The 14,808-nt window shown below is 41.3% G+C and overlaps 1 protein-coding gene across 2 annotated transcripts in view; it reads left to right on the top strand.

The window, feature by feature from the left end:
* PCLO (piccolo presynaptic cytomatrix protein) overlaps positions 1 to 14,808 on the top strand; it is a 519,980-nt gene that overhangs the window by 242,681 nt on the left and 262,491 nt on the right. For both annotated transcript variants that reach the window (XM_039518832.1, XM_039518825.1), the window contains exon 5: positions 9,495 to 14,622. In XM_039518832.1, the coding sequence (XP_039374766.1) occupies positions 9,495 to 14,622 (5,128 nt within the window). The remainder of the gene's footprint in view (positions 1 to 9,494; positions 14,623 to 14,808) is intronic.

The following is a 14,808-nucleotide window of genomic DNA, read 5'->3' as shown; positions in this document are numbered from 1 at the left end:
TCTCTCCTGATTATTTTTTGCTGTAGAGATTTTGATTTGAAGGAAGTGACCAGTATAAATTATAAAATAGCTATATTTCTGTCCGGAAATGGTGGGCAAACATGCTGATTTCATGGGCCTTCATCCTTCTTTGGGATCTGCTAATACAGATTTTTATGTCCATGAGGGGTTACATTGGCCCACCGAAGGCAAATGGGATTTGCATGATACAGGGGTCTGCAATACTAAATCCCAGAACAGGATTAATGCTATGGTTTGTAGTAAATTTACATACATAATATATAACTCATCCATATTATAAAACTTATTTCCTTCTCTTGTGGAAAATTGCATGTTTTCAAGTCAAAGTTATATATGGACTTTCCATTCACATAAATCAATGGATGTTAGCATGTACTAACTGATATACCTGGCTGCACTGTACAGACACATTTGCTGTATGTACTGTAATTGTTAAGCCATTCATCAACTAAATGTGGCTAAAGAAATGATTTATACATATTTTGTGGGAGATGAAAAATTCTGCTCCTTCTAATTAACCTTGAACTAGTGATTGATCATTCATTAGAAAAGTGTTGGTGTGGGTGAAGGGAAATTCTTTCATGTCTGCCAGGTGTGATATAAAGCTTTCAAATAGAGCTATTTTTCACCAACAAAATGCACCAAAAATATTTTGGCTGAAAACTGAGAGAGCTTGATTTGGAAATGCAGTTGTAGTGCCTTGTGGGAGTGTAGTGCCTCATACTCTCATTCTCTTCTGTAAAACAGACTCCCTGGCTGGACTACATCCAGAGGTGAAAGTAAGCCGGCTTCTCCGGTGGTGATTTAAAGGGCCCAGGGCTCGGGCAGGAATTTAAAGGGCCTGGGGCTCCCCTGAGCCCCGGGGCTCCCAGCCGCCTCTGCAGCTGGTAGTTCTGGGGTGATTTAAAGGCCCTGGGGCTCCCAGCTGCAGCTGGAGCCCCAGGGCCTTTAAATATTGAAAGGTCCCGCCTCTTCCGGTTGAGGCCACACCTCTTCCGGTTGAGGTCACGGCCCCGCTCCAGACTCCGGCGTACCAGTAAGTCCTTTAAGCTACTTTCACCCCTGACTACATCTAACATGATACACCCTGGTTTCCCCTTATGGTGAGGGGAGGTAATTGTACCATGGGAGTCCTAGCCATGATGCATCATGGGAGATGTGAAGGTGCATTTTAAAAATGGGAGCCCAGTCTATAGAGAAGGATAGGGCTGTAAGGAAATAGAACTACAACTCTCATGTGGCACTGTGGCAGGATATCCAAAACAACATATTTTAATTTTTGGCTGAAAGATTTCATTTTGGGGGCATTTGATTTTTCAACAAAAAATCAGAATTTTTCATGGACAAGAGATACTTTTTCACAAAATATTTTGTTTTACGAAAAACCCAATTTTCTGTCTAACAACATTTTCGATGGACTATTTTCAACCAGCCCAATTCTTCAATTTCTATAATTTCATTTTGTATTATGCAAAGACTACAAAATGTTGCCTAGTGTTTAGGGCATAGGTCTGAGATTCCAGGGTTCTGTTGCTAGTTCTCACACTCATACACTAATCATGGTATTTCACCTGATTTCTGTATAGAAAACTCACTCACTTTATTCTTTTGATAGTACCACTAAATACTTATTACAATCAAGGAGACTACTGGAATAAGGTGAATGGGATTTAGCCTTCTGTACCTCACTTTACTGATCTGTAAAATGAATATAATGATAAATACATACTCCACATTACCAGAGTGAAGCTTTGGTGTTTACTTAGTTAATATTTGTAAAGCAATTGGAGTTGCACACATGAAAGGAGCTACTTATGTATAGAATTTTATTGTTATTATAATAATAATTATTATTATTATTATTAATAAAACCATAACTCTTTGAAACATAACACACATTTTGATAAAGAATACTAATTTTTAAATGCAAGGGTTACATTATTTTTTTCCTTTCCTTCTTTTTTTGGTCACTGGGGAAATTCTTCTTAGTTTCTACCAATATGAAAATAATTTGTACATCAGTTAGTTTGTTTCTTAAAAACAATTATGATAATTTATTGTTATTTATTGAACACCATTAATGTTTTCTCTGAAGTACCACAAACCGCAGGAGATACAGTCTTGCCCCAGGGCTCTTGTAATCTAAGTAAAATAGAATATAACAATTTGAGTAGATTGCAAATTTATACCTCTTGATTTGGTGCAGGTCAATCTCCAGGCAGTGCAGAATATTTTTTTCAATGAATTTTGGAGAGGAATCGTTTAAAGGATTTCTATAAGAAGTATTTTTAAAGTAGGGATTTGAGTGAAAAGGTAATACATTTTAGCACTTACAGCTGCTATATGCAGTTTGCTATCTCTGTGCAAACATTAATTAATTCTCACAGTATTCCCATGAGATAGATCAATATTAGTATTCCCATTTAACAGAGAGTGAAATTAAAACACACATTGCAGCTGATGTGCGTGGTTTCAGCACGTGATCTGAGCTAGCTTTAACCTAGCTAGCATAAGTACCATTAGTGAAGTCACAACAGCAGGCTTCAGCACGGTCTGGACAAGCCCATCTGGAACCCTGAGTACTTACACGGGTGGCTAGCTGCTATTGGTACTTGCAAGAGCTAGATTAAAGCTATATTGGGTATGTTTACATGTGCTGTCATCGCACTTCCAACTGCAACATATACATACCCATACAAAGGTTAAGGTCCTCATCCACAGCCCAGTTACATCAATGGAAACTCTTCACTGGGCTTTGGCTCAGATTCTGAAGGATTTGCCCAAAGCCATTGAGTCAGTAATTAGACCCAAGATTAGACTTCATTAGTTTCTGGCTCCTATTCCTGTGTTTGGTCCGCTTGTCAACACTGCCCTGCTACAATTATTTGGTTTTAGGTTTTGTCAGTGCATTAGCTTGCCCATTATGTATTATCTGTCAAAACAGCTGCTAAGTTTCAGAGTTACTGGATCAATAATTGGAGGAAGAAGGAAAGACCAGTTTATAAGGGGCTTTTCTCTGAGCGCCTGGACATAGTGAGAAAGTCGAGCTGGTGATAATTTTTCAATATTATGATTAATTTATTTTATCCAAAATATTTACACAAGACCTTTTGAAAATACTCCAAAAAGAAGTCAGCATTTTTGACCAGCTGTAGTAAGGGAGGAGACTGGACAAATTCAAAGGGACCAAAACAAAGCCCTTTTTCTCCAGCATTTTAAAGGGTGATAAGTGACAACTTTGATGTCAAAAAATCATTTACTGGTTTGTAAAATTTGATGTCTTAGCAAATATACAGCTGCTAAAATGTGTATGTTCTTCTCATTGGTTAAAATATTTCTAATAATTCATTGTTTCTTAATTAGAGCTGATTCAGAAAAACTTTGACCAGAACATTTTCCATTGGATAATTCTGTTCTGTTGAAATTTAAACAATTTACAAAATTGCATCACTTTGGCCAGAATTTCATTTAATTGAATAAACATTCCAACAATATTGAAACATCCTGTTTTGAAGTTATAACAAAATGTTGCAATTTTTTCCTTTCAAACTGTCTTTTTGTTATTTTTTTGTATTATATTTTATAACATTAAAAAAAAAGGTTTTTACCAACCTAAAACCACTTCTTTTAAAAAAATTATTTCTCAGAGAATTTCAAAATTATTGGGTTTAATTCCTGATCAGAACGAAAACAGATTTTTTAACTCTCCAACTCCTTAAGAAAACAGAGTTTCCATTCTCTGCACAGGTCTGTTCTTAATCCTTGTAAGAATGACTCAGTCTTAGAAAATTTGCATAGCGTACCTTTTAAACATTCATTTTCTCTTGAACAATATTCTAATTTAATCTAAATCATTTGAAATCTGTAAGCAATTTAAGCCACAAAACATTTAAATATTACCCTCTCTACTTAGTAATGTCATTCCTGCCATGCCAGGAAATATTATAAAGAGATACCTTGAACAACATTGTCAGAATCTGAATAATGGATAAATATGTAAGAATAAGGGGAATTTTGAAAATGAAAAACTCTTACTGGAAATAGTTAATAATACCTAGCTCAAAGGAGGGTAGTATCACCATCCCCTTTAACAGATTGGGTAACAGACACACATCTCTATTTAACAGACAGGTAAAGTGATTTCCCCAAGACTGTCTAGCAGGTGAGTAGCAGAACCAAGGTCTCCTAGGTCCCAGTCAGTTGCCTCCAGCTGTTAGGCCACACCTGCCTCTAAGGCTGTAGTGATTTAGAGCTTTAAACAGAGGGTTTCATTGCTGTAATATAGGTACCGCCGACCTTTTTAATGTTCATAGGAATGAAAATGAAAACTGCAAATGTAGCCTCTCTAGCAGGCCAGTCCAACTCCATGGAAAAATAATCTTGTACTGTGCCAACAGAAAGACATTGCCATTGAGTTAGGTGGGAATTGGAGCAGTGTTTAAATTGGCAAGCTCACGGAAAGAAGGCCCTGTAGGTTTGTACACTATTCCAGAAGGCCTGCTGAACTTGACTGTATGAACCTGAGTCCCTCCTAGTTTTGACAGTGAAGCAGTTATATGTTTGCCACCAATTTCAGGCACCTAATGTTGTTCGCTGACAGTGGTAACAGTAATTTCACCATCCCACCTACATAGCCCTCATATGCACTGTATTTTCCTTCAACTATCATCATTCATCTAAACAAGTTGTTCTACGATTATAATTGAATGTAAGAAGTGATATGAGGCATGCAATGATACATCACAGGTAAATTAGATGTATGTTGCCTCAAAACACTATGATGTGTCATCATATTTGCATGATGTGTATCACCAGACAAGCAACTATACCTGTGGGTGAAAGGCGTAAAATAAATTCTTGTAAATTGTGCTCCTCCCATAGTGGATTTTAAAAAAGCTCATTACATATATTCTTATATCTCAGGGGTAGGCAACCTAGGGCACGTGTGCCAAAGGCAGCACACGAGCTGATTTTCAGTGGCACTTACACTGCCCAGGTCCTTGCCACCAGTCCGGGAGGCTCTGCATTTTAATATAATTTTAAATGAAGCTTCTTAAATATTTTAAAAACCTTATTTACTCTACATACAACAGTAGTTTAGTTATATGTTATAGACTGATAGAAAGAGACCTTCTAAAAATGTTAAAATGTATTACTGGCACACAAAGCCTTAAATTAGAGTGAATAAATGAAGACTCAGCACATCACTTCTGAAAGGTTGCTGACCCCTGTTATAGCTAATAGAAGCACGTTAATATTTTAGAGCAAATTCTGCTCCCCAGTTGTGCAATGTGGAACTCCTCTGCACAATGCAGGACCCTATTACAGACAGCACAATTCCATGAGCAGAGCTCCCACTGGTAGCAAGGGGAGGTCTGTGCAGAGAATGCAGTAAGAACGCTCATTGCGGATTAGAGACTAAATGTTTATAAGCTGTCATCTCATTTGTTTTTCAGTGATTACAAGAGAGGCTGTTTCTAGGCAAGGGACCAAAGGGCACAGAAGAGCTTGGGCTGGCGGTGTTCAGCCCTGGGACGACAGGCAGTAGAACTACCTCTAGCTCTCTTAGCTTGTTCTGTCAGGAGATAGCAGGGGATAAATTACAGTTTGGACTCCTTAGATAGCCCTGTCAGCAGCAGCTAGAGGGGGATGTGCTTGAATCGGTCCATCTCCTGGCTGCCCAGACCCAGGGCTGTCCCTATCCATATGCAAAGTACGCCGCTGCATAAGGCACCAGGAAATTTGGGGCTCCAAATTTCCTGGTGCCCTACGCAGCTGCATGCTGCTCCAGCCCCTGCTCTGCCTCTTCCCTATGGACCCCACCCCATCCCCGCCTCTTCCCGCCCCTGCTCCACCCCATCCCCGCCCCTACTTCAGCCCTTCCCCTGAGGACTGCTGCAGGGCAGGCATGACCCCGCACTCACCGACCTGGCCCCAGCCCACTCTGCTCTGCTGGCTCCCAGCTGCGCTGCCGGTGAGTGCTGGGGAGCGGTTCCTCCCTGCCCCACAAGTCCCAAGGCTGGGAGCTGGGGGAGCAGAGCAGAGTCAGGCCTGCCCTGCACTTACCGGGTGGCCGGAAGTGGAGCGACCTGGCCTCAACCCGCTCCTCCAGGTCATGCTGGGGGGCGGTTTCCCCCTGTCCCCCAAGCCTGCTCCTGCCCCACCCCCCCGCAGAGGCCTGGGGCCAGATTTCCCCCCCCCACACACACACGGAGGCCTGCCGTGGGGGGGGGGGCTGCGTATGGCACCAAAATTGCTAGGGATGGCCATGCCCTGACTACTCATCCTGTCTGGTCTTTGCCTGCTGGTCCAGACCACAGCAAAACAGAGGCAACTGTCCCTTCTGGGAGGACTTTCCACAGCCAGGAACCTACAGCCCAGGTTCCATTGGCTTTCCCCAGTGGGACCCAGTGAGGCAGTCAAGCCCTAGGAGTCTGTTTGATGGTGGTTTTAATTTGATCGATGTTTTAATTTAGTAGCTCATCAAATTTATCCATGAAAGGCTCCATCTTATAAAAGCTAAAATAAATAAATAATTACAGATAGATTTTGAATGAGTATAAAGTTTTAGGGTTATGTCTACACTTTGAGCTGGGTGTGTCAAGGAGACATACTCATGCTAGTTCTCATCGCATTAGAGAGCTAACAACAGAATCTAACCGCAGTAGTGTGAGTTGCAGGAGGCATAGATGCCCCAAATACAAGCCCATGAGAGACCCTAAGCATGTATGGAGGGTGACTGGCCCATCCTGCAGCTCATATTGCTGCAGATACACTATTTTTAGCATGGTAGCTCAATCAGTGCCCTGGCGAGTATGTCTCCTTGAAATGGGACTCACACTCCCAGCTCCAAGTCCAGATATACCTTATATATGAAAACCTCATGGAAAAGTTCAAGTGGCTAAAATAGGACATAGACATGCTCTGAAAAATTTCCCTTAAATGCTTGCTTTGTTGGAAAAAGGAAAGAAAACAGGCAAACCTGGTTTTTTTTTGTTTCTTTTTAAAAAAAGGTTATACTTTAGTGTGGACCTTATATGAAGATTAGATGCGATGCTGTCATTAAGGACCTGTTGATTTCCAGGGTAGTTTTCCCTGAGTAAGGAGAGAGAAATGGTGTCCTGGGTCATACTGATTTCCCAATTGTTATTGAACAAAAAATGTTTGGAGTCCAATAGATTAACTCTCAATAGCATTTTAGTGTCGGGTTACCACCAGAAGTGAGTACTGCTCGCGGCACATGCCTTAGAAAATACAATGGCATCGGTCCTGATAGCAGATATTTGGGCACACGGTATTGGTAAAAAGAGCTCTCGTCTATTCAAAGGTTAATACCTAACTTTGCAAAGTGTACGGTAAAGCATTCCAATGTAGCTGAGACTGATACCAATGTATTAATATAACATTAATATACAGTATGAAGAGTGTAGTTGTTTTAGCACAGTGTGTCTATACACACACAACAAATTCAGCACAATGGTAAGGTGCTTTGAATATAAAGCATAATTATTTTTAAAATCTCACCCTGATTAATCATCAAAACGCTAATAATTGGCAATAAGAAGTATTTTTCTACAAGGGTTTTTTTAAATGGAATTGCAAATAAACTCTGTATAATTAAAAAGACCTGAAGGTAAATGTAAGTGTAATAGTAAAAGTAACTCATCACCCCATTTCAATAACAGATTTGCTTCACAATAAGTTTCCATTAAAAACAACTTTTTTTCTGATAAAATAGGTAGACAAAACAAAGCTTCAAATCAGTCATTTGCTACAGTCCAGGGACGGCCAATATTGGTCAGCACAGGTGACAAATATTGCTTAGTTATTTACTGAAGGCATAAACCTGCAGAGTGAACTTGCAGGGGGGCAGGAGGCTTTTGGACAATGGCTTTCAAGATGCCAGTGGAGGCAGGGACACTTGTCAGTGAAATCGGGATATGCTGTCAGCTAGAAGGCAGTATGGGTGCCTGTCAGTTAGGGGAGAATAAGGTTTTTTTTTAGCTGGATGGGGGGCCCTTGTCGCTAGGAGGTGTAGGAATGTTTGGCAGCTGGGAGAGAGTTTGGGGGATAAGTCTCATTCAAAAACAGGGGTATCCTTGGGGTGAAGGTATTGGCGCAAGAGATGGATGGGTGGTTTTGTCACCTTGAAAGGAGGCTAGAAGCACTTGGTCATGTTCTGGAAGTTAGGAGGGTAGTCAGGGACTTTTAACTAGTGATAAGGAAGGCTAGTACAGCTGGGAAGATTGGGTTGTTTTGGTTTTCAGTTAGGTGTGTCTGCCTTGTAGGCTTTTTTCTCTTCTCTTCAGATCACTGGCTGACCTTCCTGTTTTTCTCCTTATGACTCCACTTTTCTAGCAGCAGCACCTACCTACATTACCAAGGAACTTACAGCCCATCTGCTTCTATACCTAGGCACTGGGAAAATTCCTCCCAGTTGAATTTTTGTGCACTCTGCCAGGCAGTAGATTCTGTGGTGTTCCAGATCCCATTCACTCACTTTAGTATTTCATGCATTCTGCTTCATACTAGAGAGTTCAGCACTGGGAGGCAGAAACTAAAGGCCCATCATCCTGGCAGGTAAGGTTATTCTTGGGGGTGGGAGATTACATCGGGAAAGGAGGCAGTAGATGCCAGAAATGCTGCAGACTGAGATATAGCAATCCCTGTTCTATTATATCTACAACTACTTAGTCAGCTTTGTATCCTAGGTGATAAAAAAACACATTTAAACTAAACCAGGGTTTCTCAAATAGGGGTTACTGCTTGTGTAGGGAAAGCCTCTGGTGGGCTGGGCCGGTGTGTTTACCTGCCCCGTCCGCAGGTCCAGCAGATTGGAGCTCCCACTGGCTGCAGATCGCTGCTCCGGGCCAATGGGAGCCGCCGCGGCCAGTAAGACCCTCAGCACTCGCCGCTTCCAGCAGCTCCCATTGGCCCGGAGCAGCAATCCGTGGCCAGTGGGAGCCACGATTGGCCGGACCTGCAGACGGGGCAGGTAAACACACCAGCCCAGCCTGCCAGGGGCTTTCCCTACACAAGCGGCGACCTGTGTTTGAGAAACCCTGAACTAAACCCTTCAAAACCTTGCACTGATCATCTACTACTATGCAACAGACTATAATTAGAAAGTGTTCTGAAAGACAGAGGACTACAGTATTTATTTATGTTTAAAAATAAAATCATTAAGCACCTCCTAACATGATTAAATCAGTTGCCTGTGTGAACTGTCATGCAAAGCATAATTAGATTAAATTGAAAAAAACCTCATCATTTGAGGATCTTTTTTTAGATGTTTTAAGAGCTTTGCATACCAAAATTAGTGTTTCATTAATTTATGGTTTGATCTTCTTCTGGTTTAAAATACTTCTTATAATATTTCATTGGGGACATTAACTCTTCTTTGAGAAAAAGCCTTGTATGTAATTGCCTGGCGACATTAAGAATTGATATATATATACATATTTATTTTCTAGGAGCAGGAGGTTGACAAATCAGACACATCTATCTCTCAGCAACAGAGAAGTCCACAAGGTCTGAGTGACACTGGGTATTCTTCTGATGGGATATCAAGTTCACTTGGTGAAATTCCAGGTCTTATCCCCAGTGATGAAAAAGAGTTACTCAAGGAACTTTCTAAAAAAGATACTTTTTCGCAAGAAGGCAGTCCTTCAAGCCCCTCAGATCTTGCCAAGTTGGAAAGTACAGTTCTATCAATTTTGGAAGCTCAGGCAAGTACATTTGCTGAGGAAGAGTCTGGGAAGACCAAAGATCTTTATGGTATATATGGCGAACAGACAAAAGATCCACATAGAACAAAGCCTTTGCCAATGTCTCCAGAACCTTACAGTTCAGATGAGGAGGATCTGGAAGACATTCAAGAAGAAGATGAAGAAGGTCTTGAAGAAGATGTAAAACGAAGTGTTCCAACTCAGAAAGACTATAAGGAAAAGACAGATGCAGTAGATGATATATCAACAAGAAGGCAACGCTACGATTCTGTAGAAGACAGCAGTGAGAGTGAAAATTCACCTGTCCCAAGAAGAAAAAGACGAACTAGTGTTGGCTCTTCAAGTAGCGATGAGTACAAACGAGAAGACAGTCTAGGATCAGGTGATGATGAAGACTTCATTCGAAAACAGATTATAGAAATGAGTGCTGATGAAGATGCCTCAGGTTCTGAAGATGATGAATTCATTAGGAACCAGCTTAAAGAAATCAGTGTAATTGAAAGCCAAAAGAAGGAAGAAGTGAAAGTCAAAGCTAAAGCGACAGCTGGAAAACATAGAAGGATGATGCGGAAAAGTAGCACAAGCTATGATGAGGATGCTGGAAGACGTCACTCATGGCATGATGATGATGATGATGATGATGATGAAACTTTTGATGAAAGCCCAGAACCAAAATATAGGGAAACCAAAAGTCAAGACAGTGAAGAACTCACTGTAACTGGAGGAGGTGGAGGCCTTAGACGTTTCAAAACAATAGAACTCAACAGCACAATAACAAATACATATTCTGAGGAATCTGAACCACAGAAGAGTAGCTTATATTTTGATGAAGAGCCAGAGCTAGAGATGGAGAGTCTTACAGATTCACCAGAAGACAGATCCAGGGGAGAAGGATCTTCTAGTTTGCATGCCTCCAGTTTTACTCCAGGTACATCTCCTACATCTGTGTCATCTCTAGATGAAGATAGTGACAGCAGTCCTAGTCACAAAAAAATGGGAGGAGAAAGCAAACAGCAGCGCAAAGCCAGACACCGGTCACATGGTCCTCTTCTTCCCACCATTGAAGACTCTTCAGAAGAAGAGGAGCTAAGGGAGGAAGAAGAGCTGCTAAAGGAACAAGAGAAACAACGTGAATTAGAACAGCAGCAAAGAAAGAGTTCTAGCAAAAAATCTAAGAAAGATAAAGATGAACTAAGAGCACAGAGAAGACGGGAACGTCCAAAGACCCCACCAAGTAATCTTTCTCCTATTGAAGATGCATCTCCAACAGAAGAGTTACGACAGGCGGCAGAAATGGAGGAGCTGCACCGATCTTCCTGTTCTGAATATTCACCAAGTATTGAGTCAGATCCTGAAGGATTTGAAATCAGCCCAGAAAAAATAATAGAAGTGCAAAAGGTTTATAAGTTGCCTACAGCTGTCTCTTTATATTCTCCAACAGATGAACAACCTGTTGGAGTCCTAAAAGAAGAAAGTAGCCAAAAAACATTAAAAAGTGCTGAAGAGGTATATGAGGAAATGATGCACAAATCCCATAAACCCAAACTATTTCAAAGTGCAAATGGAAAAGAAGTGTTTGAAAAAGACTCTTTATATGGTGGCATGTTAATAGAGGATTATATTTATGAATCTTTAGTAGAGGACACATATAATGGAACTATTGATGCTAATCTTGTAACGAGACAAGATGAAAGTAGTGAATTTATTCAGCAGAGAGGGAGAGAGAAAAAAATAAAACCTCCAGATCAGATTTATGAAGAAACTATGCAGAAAATTGTAGATCGACAGAGAGACTATTACAGTGTAGAGCCTTTGCATTCAATTGTGCCTCAAGAAGACATTGTGTCTAGTTCTTACATTATACCAGAAAGTCATGAGATAATTGTACTTGACAGTGTTGTAACTTCCACCACTGAGGAAAAGCAGTTGTTAGATGCAGATGCTGCTTATGAGGAGCTTATGAAACGACAAAGAATGCAGCTAACGCCAGGCTCCAGTCCAACTCAGCCTACATCTGATTTAATTCCTGCACCAGATACAAACGTATTTATAGTTGGAGATATAGTGGATGGTGAATCTTTAGTGTCAAGTGCTCCTCTGACGGTTTCAGATACAGCTTCAGTCAGCAGCACAGTGCTTTCTATTCCAGATGTTAAAATAACTCAGCACTTTACTACAGAAGAAATAGAAGATGAATACCTAACAGATTATGCCAGAGAAGTTCAGGAAATCATTTCTCACGAAACGTCAATGTTGACCTACTCTGAGGCATCAGAAAGTGCGACATCAGTTTTACCTTATGATACACCTTCTCTTACATCATCTACCTCTTCAATTTGTACCACTGATAGCTCATCACCTATTACTGGAATAGATAGCACAACTGCAGGTTATGTAGACATAGCAGATGTTGTAGGTAAATTAGTACATCCTGAAGATATTGGCACAATAGTTCAAGTTCCCTTAAGTTTCACAAAAGAATATTCTGAAATAAGCACACCTTATGAACCTGTTACTGTTCTCCCTAAAAAGACAGTTGTATCCACAGATATGGCATGTGTGGATCATGGTGTAATGTCTTTGCCTGAAGATGCACCTTCTGTTGTCACAACTATGGCTATAAAACCCAAGCAATATACTTCTGACTCCACTACCTTTGATTCACCCAAACCAGAAAAAGACACAGCCAAAAAAATTAAAAGTACTGCTGATGCTGATATTGCTAAAGTACTTTCTGAGGATGTACACAAAGGAGTTGAGTTTGACATGACAAGGATTAACTTGGCTGAGGCAGCATCTGACCTACCTCCTGTGTGTATAACATCAGAGCCAGCCCCAGTCATATCCTCTGTATCTACTACCCATGTTACAACTAAGACCAGCACTGTATCTGCATTACCATCTATTGCTTCTTCAGTTCCTACTGTAACATCCAAAGTATTCTCATTTTTTAGAAGCTCTCCTTTGGATTCTTCAACCCAACCATCTCCACCACCTCCACCCCCTCCTCCTCCACCTCCACCACCTCCGCCTCCCCTACCATTACCCCCACCTACTCCACCAAAGCCAGCTATTTACCCCAAAAAGAAGCCACAGGTTCAGGCTCCAGTGACAACAGCTCCTGCAGTGGCACCTTCACTTACTAGTGTTGTAGCCATAGAGGCCACAGAGGTGTTAAAAAACAACGTGGCATCTGCCCAAAAAATATACATCCCGACACCACCTCCTGTGCCACCCAAGCCATCCTTAATTCCAGCAGGGCTTGTGTTCAGTCACAGGCCCATTGAGGTAACTAAGCCTCCAATTGCTCCTAAGCCAGCAGTTCCTCAGCTCCCAACAGCTGCTCATCAGCCAGCAGAGAAACAACCAAAACCAACAGGTTTGTCATTGAAAAGTATGACTTTGAATTTGGTCTCTTCAGCAGAGTGCAAGTTGACATCCCCTACGTCCCCTTTGTCTCCACACTCTAACAAATCTTCACCAAGGCTGACCAAACCCTCGCAGGAAACCTATGTTGTTATCACATTGCCATCTGAACCTGGAACTCCCACAGAGTCTATAACTAGTCAAGCTATTACCAGTTGGCCTTTTGGGTCATCCTCTAAGGAACAGCTTCCCCAAAATGTGCAGCCTCTGTTTACTCCATCTATGAAAGCCATGGAAATTCAAAGTATGGGAGATCACAGCATGTATGTTTCAGGTGCTTTGCAAACGCTTGCCACTGTTCCTGTCACAGCACAATCAACTTTTGAAACAGTCCCTAGTTCGGTAACACAGTTAATAACAACAGAGGTGACCAAGACCACAGTGTCTGTGGTGAAAAGCTCAGTTCCCACTGTTGGTTTAGGAAGTGTCTCCATTACTATACCTCCAGAGCCCACACAAATAGGTGAGCAACCCAGGTGTAGAGAGAATGGAAGATTCCATCTGTTTGGTGATATTATTGACCTTCGTACTTTAACTAAAATGGATAAAATGGATATTGAAATGACAGACAGCTGTATGGATCTGTCTGTTTTTCCCATGGATGCGAGAAGACAAACTATGGCAAGTGATATATGTGGGCGGCCAGTAAGTGCAGTCCAACCAGCTATCATAAATCTTAGCACTGTGTCAGCTGCAGAACCCTCTCTAGCACTAGTCTCAGAAACAGTAACAATAATGACCTGCACAGCTACTGTAAGTTACACATCAAGTACAGAGAGCCTTGTAGATCTGGGGCATGCAATGACAACACCACTGCAGCTGACAACATCAAAACATTTTGAGCCTGCATACAGAGTAACAGGCAGCCAGGCATTCTCTGCAGGTAGAGATGAAGTGCCAATAAACTTATCCCTGGGTACTTCAACACATGCAGTGTCATGGGCTACTGCAATGCCTGTTACTGTACCTCCTGTTGGTATGACAAATGGTTGGACTGATGTCTCCACATCCCAGGAGCTGATAGAGAGTGGAGCAGTTGACCTTAGCACCACAAAATCCCACAGAACAGTGGTGACAGTGGATGAAGTTACTTCAGGAGTTGTCACCAGTGTCATAGAAGAAGATGAAAAGCCTGTTGATCTGACTGCAGGGAGAAGAGCTGTTTGTTGTGATGTGGTTTATAAATTACCATTTGGCAGTAGCTGTACAGCACAGCAGCCTCCCACCACACTGCCAGAAGATCGGTTTGGTTACAGAGATGACCATTATCAGTATGATCGCTCAGGGCCATATGGGTACAGAGGATTTGGAGGTATGAAACCATCCATGTCTGACACTAATTTATCAGAAGCTGGTCTTTTTGTGTACAAAAGCAAGAATAGCTTTGATTATCGAGTTGGGGCAACAGATGCAGCAGTAGATCTAACTTCTGGAAGAGTCACTACAGGTCAGTATGAAACAGCAGCAGATCTTTCTTTGAAATATAATTGTGGTGTTCCTCATCTCATATCAGGATAATTTTTTTTTAATTTTTCCTCCTGTTATTGTGTTTTCTGTTGGACAGTGTGACAAATTATTATGGATTCCACATGTATTTTATTTCGTCATTTTACATATGTGTTTTGCACAGAGG

Source organism: Mauremys reevesii, linkage group 1 (genome assembly GCF_016161935.1).
Source record: "Mauremys reevesii isolate NIE-2019 linkage group 1, ASM1616193v1, whole genome shotgun sequence".
In the NCBI taxonomy this organism is placed as follows: Eukaryota; Metazoa; Chordata; order Testudines; family Geoemydidae; genus Mauremys; species Mauremys reevesii.
The sequence above is the reverse complement of the archived record's forward strand: the minus strand, read 5'-3'. Positions and strand labels throughout refer to the sequence as shown.